The following is a 5696-nucleotide window of genomic DNA, read 5'->3' as shown; positions in this document are numbered from 1 at the left end:
CCCCCCCCCCCAGCGTATCCTGGTTTTCAAGTACCCCAGCGGGGATAGGGTTAAAACATTAAAGTTTACAGAAGCGATGTTAATGAACGCGTAAAAAATGAAAAGAATGTTTTTATTTTATTGTTTTGAGTAGAAGTCACGGACTTTCTGATTTTCGTATTCGAGGTTTTGTGATTAATTGCTTTAGATCAAGACATTGATTGCTTGTTCTATAAAGTTGAAATTCCATAAAGTTGAAATTTAATTTTTGAATTAAATTTTTTTGTGATTTTTTTAGGAAGAAAACAAAAGGAACGGCAGGGTGATTCATGAAAACCAACAGGGTGAATAGTAAAAACCAACACGATGAAACATCGTAAAAAACAGGGTGGACCATAGAAAACAACACTAAAGGGAGATGAGAGGAAACTACGAAACTATGATATATTTGCAGGAGAAGCAAGCAGAAGGAATCAGTGGAAATTGTGATTAAAACGTAAAAAGAGAAAACCAAACCTTTTATTTTTACCGAGAGTTTATTCGCAAATGTTTCTTTGTATAATATATATCTCTATTTATAAAGTTGAAATCTCTGTTTTACTGTCCGTTTGTTTGTTTGTCCGATCATAACTCAGGAACCCCTGGACCGATTTGCCTCAAATTTTTATTGGGGAACTCGGGAGACCCACGGGAATGTTCTTAGCTTAGTTTTGAGTTTCTAAGTTAAGCGGGTCGACTTAAATAGCGAAAATTTAGTTTCCCGGTAAAATCGTTTAAGTGCGGGTAAACGGCGGGAGTAACTTTTAGTACCTGGGCAGCGCTGGGTTCCCAAGCTAGAAATGTAATTGTATAATATTGAAAAAATGTATTTATTTTGTATTTTTTACAATTCTTATTCTTCTCCTGAATTACATTTACTTTAACCGGGAATAACGGAATTCTGAAATATTTGTTCTGAAAAACTGAAAACCATCTGCACAGAACTTAACAATGTCTATAAAATTATCAAAATGGTCACCGTAAATAGATTTGTTTATTCGTTTTTCTTTTTGATAAATATTTTTCTATTCAACAAATCTCGCAAAAGAAAGTGTTGAGAATCTTTTTTAATTTGAGACGACTGGAATAAAAAATGCAAGACTTTCTGACGTTTATTTGGCGGTGAAAACCAAGGGTTTGGATAAGACAGTCAGCGCCACCTACCGGCAGAGTTTGTAACTAAAGTTTGAGAATATTTCGAATTTCTCCGCTAGATGGCTCTGTGTGTTTAACTGAGGATTAGAATTTTACCGCCGGTATTCAAACATTGTTGAAACTCTTGGGGGAATCTAGGTCTTCAAAAGTTCAAGCTAACTAGTCCTGTAAATCAACATTTAATAAAGATATAAAAGTTGACGTTTAAAATTGTTCATTTAGTTCAATTTTAGAAAAATATCTATGGCATAACACGAATTATTATTAACTGTTTATCAAAGAGAATTGAATTTTATATTATTTTAATTCTAAATATAGTTTCTAAACAAAACAAGATAGTTTTCATTTCAACATATTGAACATCTATAAACAACGGAAAACTATAAATTATAGATGGTTCAATAGAAAATGAATTTTAAACTATGTAATAATAAAATCTTGAATAATCTTTTTAATTCTAGCACCCCCCTCACTTAAATCCTGTATCCGCCCCTGCCTACTTACATCTGCGATCCTATATGTATATTGTATATTGTATACATCATATTCTATTTGTGTCCGTCCTAATCAGGACGGAAATTGAAGGGGGGCGGCGGGGCGCCCCCCCCCTGTTGGAAATCAAAGCCTATTATGACTCACAATGCTGTGAATGGACCATCAGGTTTCAATTCAAACACCTAAACTTTTTCTTCAGAACATGTTAATATGCAGTCTATTTCTGAGTTATAAACTCAATTTTCAGAAAATGCCACCAAGGGAATTTTCCGCAAATCCATTTTAAAGATATTTCAGAAATCAAGCATTTACAGGTCTAAAATCAAACATAAATATTCGTTTAAAGACTTTAATATGCTTCCTCTGTTTTTTTTTACAATATTTTTTGAAATATGAATGGCAGGGTCCCCAAATTTTGTAACTTCTCATGAACAGTCAAAAGACATATTGTAGTAAAAAATCAACTGCCTGGCTGACTAGATACGGTCTGAAAAAGTCTTTTTGATGTGATTTTTAAGGATTCAGCTTCAAAAACCCTTTTATAGGCAGAACTTAAACAGTCGTACAGTTCACTTATGGCTTTGAATTTTTACTAAAACGTGTCTTAAGACTGTTAAGGACAACTCACAAAATTTCGAGACCCTGACAGTTCAGAATCAGCTTAATCAAGTCTTGAAACTAAAGATACATTTGTTTTTAGACAAGAAATGCACTTGATTTCTACTGCAATATCTTAAAAATGGATTTATTCAAAATTCCCTGGAGGGCATTTCCTGAAAATTGAGATTTTAATTTAGTAGACTGCATATTAATATATTCCAAAGAAAAAGTTTAGGTGTTTTGACTTGAAACCTGATGGTCAATTTTCAGCAGTGTAATAGCTTGAGTCATCAATCGTTTATTCAATTATTTATCAATATCTGTCCTGTTTCATTTTGCAAATCTTAAGCAAGATTTTTTTTCCAAAAATTATTGTTCATTTCAAATGCTGTGTTGATGACAGTTCAACGACATGAAATTAAGCAATGAAAAAGATTGAAATTAAGAAATGAAAAAGATTGTAACACAAAATCAAAAATTTTCTAAGCAAGGGGGCTTTGTCACCCTGCAACCCCCCGCCTCGTTCTCTTCTTTTCCCTCGGTGCGCCCCCCCCCCCGTCCAAAAACACCCAGTTACGGGCCTGCGTGCTATCCTAAAAGTGTTTCCATTCTATCCTACTTGTGTACATCCTATTCTACTTTTATCCGTCCGGTCCTGCTTGTAATCGTCCTATACTACTTTTATCCCTGCTCTACATGTTTCCGACCTACTCTACATGTGTCCGTCCTGCTCTACATGTATCCTTCCTGCTCTACATGTCTCCGTCCTGTTTTAATATCCTGCTCTAAATTTATCCGTCCTTCTCTATACTTGTATCCGTCCTTCTCTATACTTGTATCCGTCCTTCTCTATTTGTATCCGTCCTTCTCTAATTGTATCCGTCCTGCTCTACATGTATCCGTCCTATCCTACTTGTCTCCGTCCTTCTCTATTTGTATCCGTCCTGATCTGCTTGTATCCGTCCTGCAATACATGTATCCGACCTATCATACTTGTCTCCGTCCTATCCTACTTGTCTCTGTCCCTGTCTAACTTGAAACTACTCTGAAAGGATAAATGCGAATAAGTTTCTAGTATTCCTAAATATCTCAATTCTGATGTATGGAAGAATATCTCATTATTTATTCTATTCTATTCTTCTCTGTTGTTAATGTTATTCTTGTTCTTGTTTATTCTAACGTAAATTAAATTTCTGAAATTAAAGATTATCAAAGATTAAAATATATTTAGACACAATTCAATGTGTTTCTCGACCTTTTTCTTGAGAGAAGATTTTGGCTCCTTTAACATTTAAGATAAGGATTGATTTTACAATCAAATATTTTTTATTTGCATCGCTCGCAGTTTGCACTTGATTGGGATAGAACACGAAACAATCATGAAAAAGATGGTTTCTGTATGGGCAGACAAACTTCAGAATGGAGGTTGTTTACGTACAGAGACCATTGTACGAAATTTACCCCGTCTTTAAACTAAAGATGTCTTTAAGGATGTCTGGCAGCTTTTCACTTGTCACTTTCCAAAATCAAATTTTGTATCATTAAAAGGTATAAAATAATCCCAAAGACCAAAAAACTCCCTAATTATAGTTATATTTAAAGATTTCAAGGTGTCATTTATAAGGTCTCATCGTTTGAGACTGACCCTAAATGACTACACAGCACTAATGTGAGATATTATTGCACAGCTGCATGTACGTAATGAAGTGTAGGTTGAGGTTAGGTTATGTACAATTTAATGTACAGTAGAGTAGATGCATAGTGTGGTAAGCAAATAGAGGAGTAGACCTTTGATATTTCAAACTATAAATTCTGTTGGTTTAAGTCGTCTAAGTTTAAAATATCAAAAGTTTACACCATCAGGTGGCAAAGATATGGGGATTAGAAAATTTTAGTTTCTGGCAAAATTAAAAATTTTTTGATTTTAGAATTTACAAAAGGTGAGATTAAAAACTGAACCAGCATGTGTATTGTGTATTATATAGTAATATGTAAATTTTTGAGATTTATATTGATTAAAACTCTTTGAATGGAGGCAGATGGATATTGTTCTGGTCAAGCTTATGAGAATAGAGACCTGATATATTCCAGGCGGGTTGGGAAACAGACAAAAATATGATATTCCAGAAAAGTTGAACAATTTCAAAATCGATTTATTTTTGTTCAAAGTTGGGGATTTCTACCAATAAAATCACAATCCCATCATTCTTTAAAATTCCCCCAGTAAATCCCGCAGGGGGAAATGGCGTTTTAAAATATTTAATCTAAAAGTAAAATTATAGACAATCTTGTCAATAAATAAAAATAGATTTTAGATAATATTTTCTACGTAATTTTCAGATTATCTTAAAAGTAGTGTTTGGTTTATTTCTTTTAGGATATAAAAATAATCCTACGAAAATATTTCGATAAACGTATATTACACCTGTAATTTTGTAATTTTACATCAATGATATAAATATATTGTTTGTAATTCCAAATTACACGGGACAGGAGTACTCTCAATGAAAACTTTTAATTTGCCCCCCCCCCCCACTCATTCGCATAGTTTAATCTGTTGCAAATTCTAAAACAAGAAGGATTCGCACCTTTGCAGAGAAACTATGCAAGAGAAAACTATTTCTGAAACAAAGTTTGCGAAATGTCGGATAATATTGGTTTGCAAACTTTTCAAATATAAATAATTCCGCCGGACTCTAACCAGTCCGTCGAGAGGTTGAATGAGGTATCGGAGTAAGGTTTGACCAGGAGTAGGGACGGAACCCTGTAGAAGCCAACTAACTTATAACAAACTTTAGAAAAGTTTTCACTAACCTTGAGCTCCGGGTCCTCACCGAGTAGAGGAAACATCCCGTCAAACGGAAGTGGTGGAAAAAGTCCTGTTGGAAAACGAACCGGAGGAAAATTATTTCTGGGTTCATTGTCTCGGGTTGGTTTGGCAAGAGCTTGCTCCGAACTATGATTAGCTCTCTGGTCCGAGGGTTGGGATTGTATTGGAGAAACGGGATTGAACGACAAAGAAGCTGAAGTTGTAAGTGCTAAAGGTAAGGTTTGTTCTTCTTCTTTCTCATACTCCTCATCCATAATCTCCTCGTCCTCCTCATCTAACTCCTCATTCTCCTCGTCCTCCTCCTCCTCTTCCTCCTCTTCGTTCTTACACAACTCCATCTTATCCTCATCCGACTCACTCACAGAGGAAGCATTGAACTGAAATTCTGATTTTTGCAAAAGTTGAAGAGCATGAAGTTTTTGCAGCTCCTGCAATCCTTGCTCCGTCTGCAAGCTGCTCCTTAAAGAATGAAGCTTCTGAATGAGCCAATCAAATTTTTGAAGTCTCTCAAGAGCATCAAAGGTTGCCATCCTGGAACCGCGTAGAGTCAGGACTGGTTGAACCAGGAGAAGAATGGGTTAGGTGTACTGCTCTCTTG

At 35.0% G+C, this 5696-nt stretch overlaps 1 protein-coding gene across 4 annotated transcripts in view; it reads right to left on the bottom strand.

The window, feature by feature from the left end:
• LOC111704975 (zinc finger protein 768) overlaps positions 1-5696 on the bottom strand; it is a 43014-nt gene extending 37318 nt beyond the window's left edge. For 2 of the 4 annotated variants that reach the window (XM_023477383.1, XM_023477386.1), the window contains exon 1: positions 5083-5695. In XM_023477383.1, coding sequence (XP_023333151.1) covers positions 5083-5628 — 546 coding nt within the window. In that variant the 5' untranslated portion in view covers positions 5629-5695. Of the gene's footprint in view, positions 1-5082 lie in introns of all 4 variants that reach the window. The other 2 variants (XM_023477384.1, XM_023477385.1) reach the window with 2 other exon arrangements.

This window comes from Eurytemora carolleeae, unplaced genomic scaffold (assembly GCF_000591075.1).
Source record: "Eurytemora carolleeae unplaced genomic scaffold, Eaff_2.0 scaffold605, whole genome shotgun sequence".
NCBI lineage: Eukaryota > Metazoa > Arthropoda > Copepoda > Calanoida > Temoridae > Eurytemora > Eurytemora carolleeae.
This window is presented reverse-complemented; position numbering and strand designations above follow the sequence as displayed.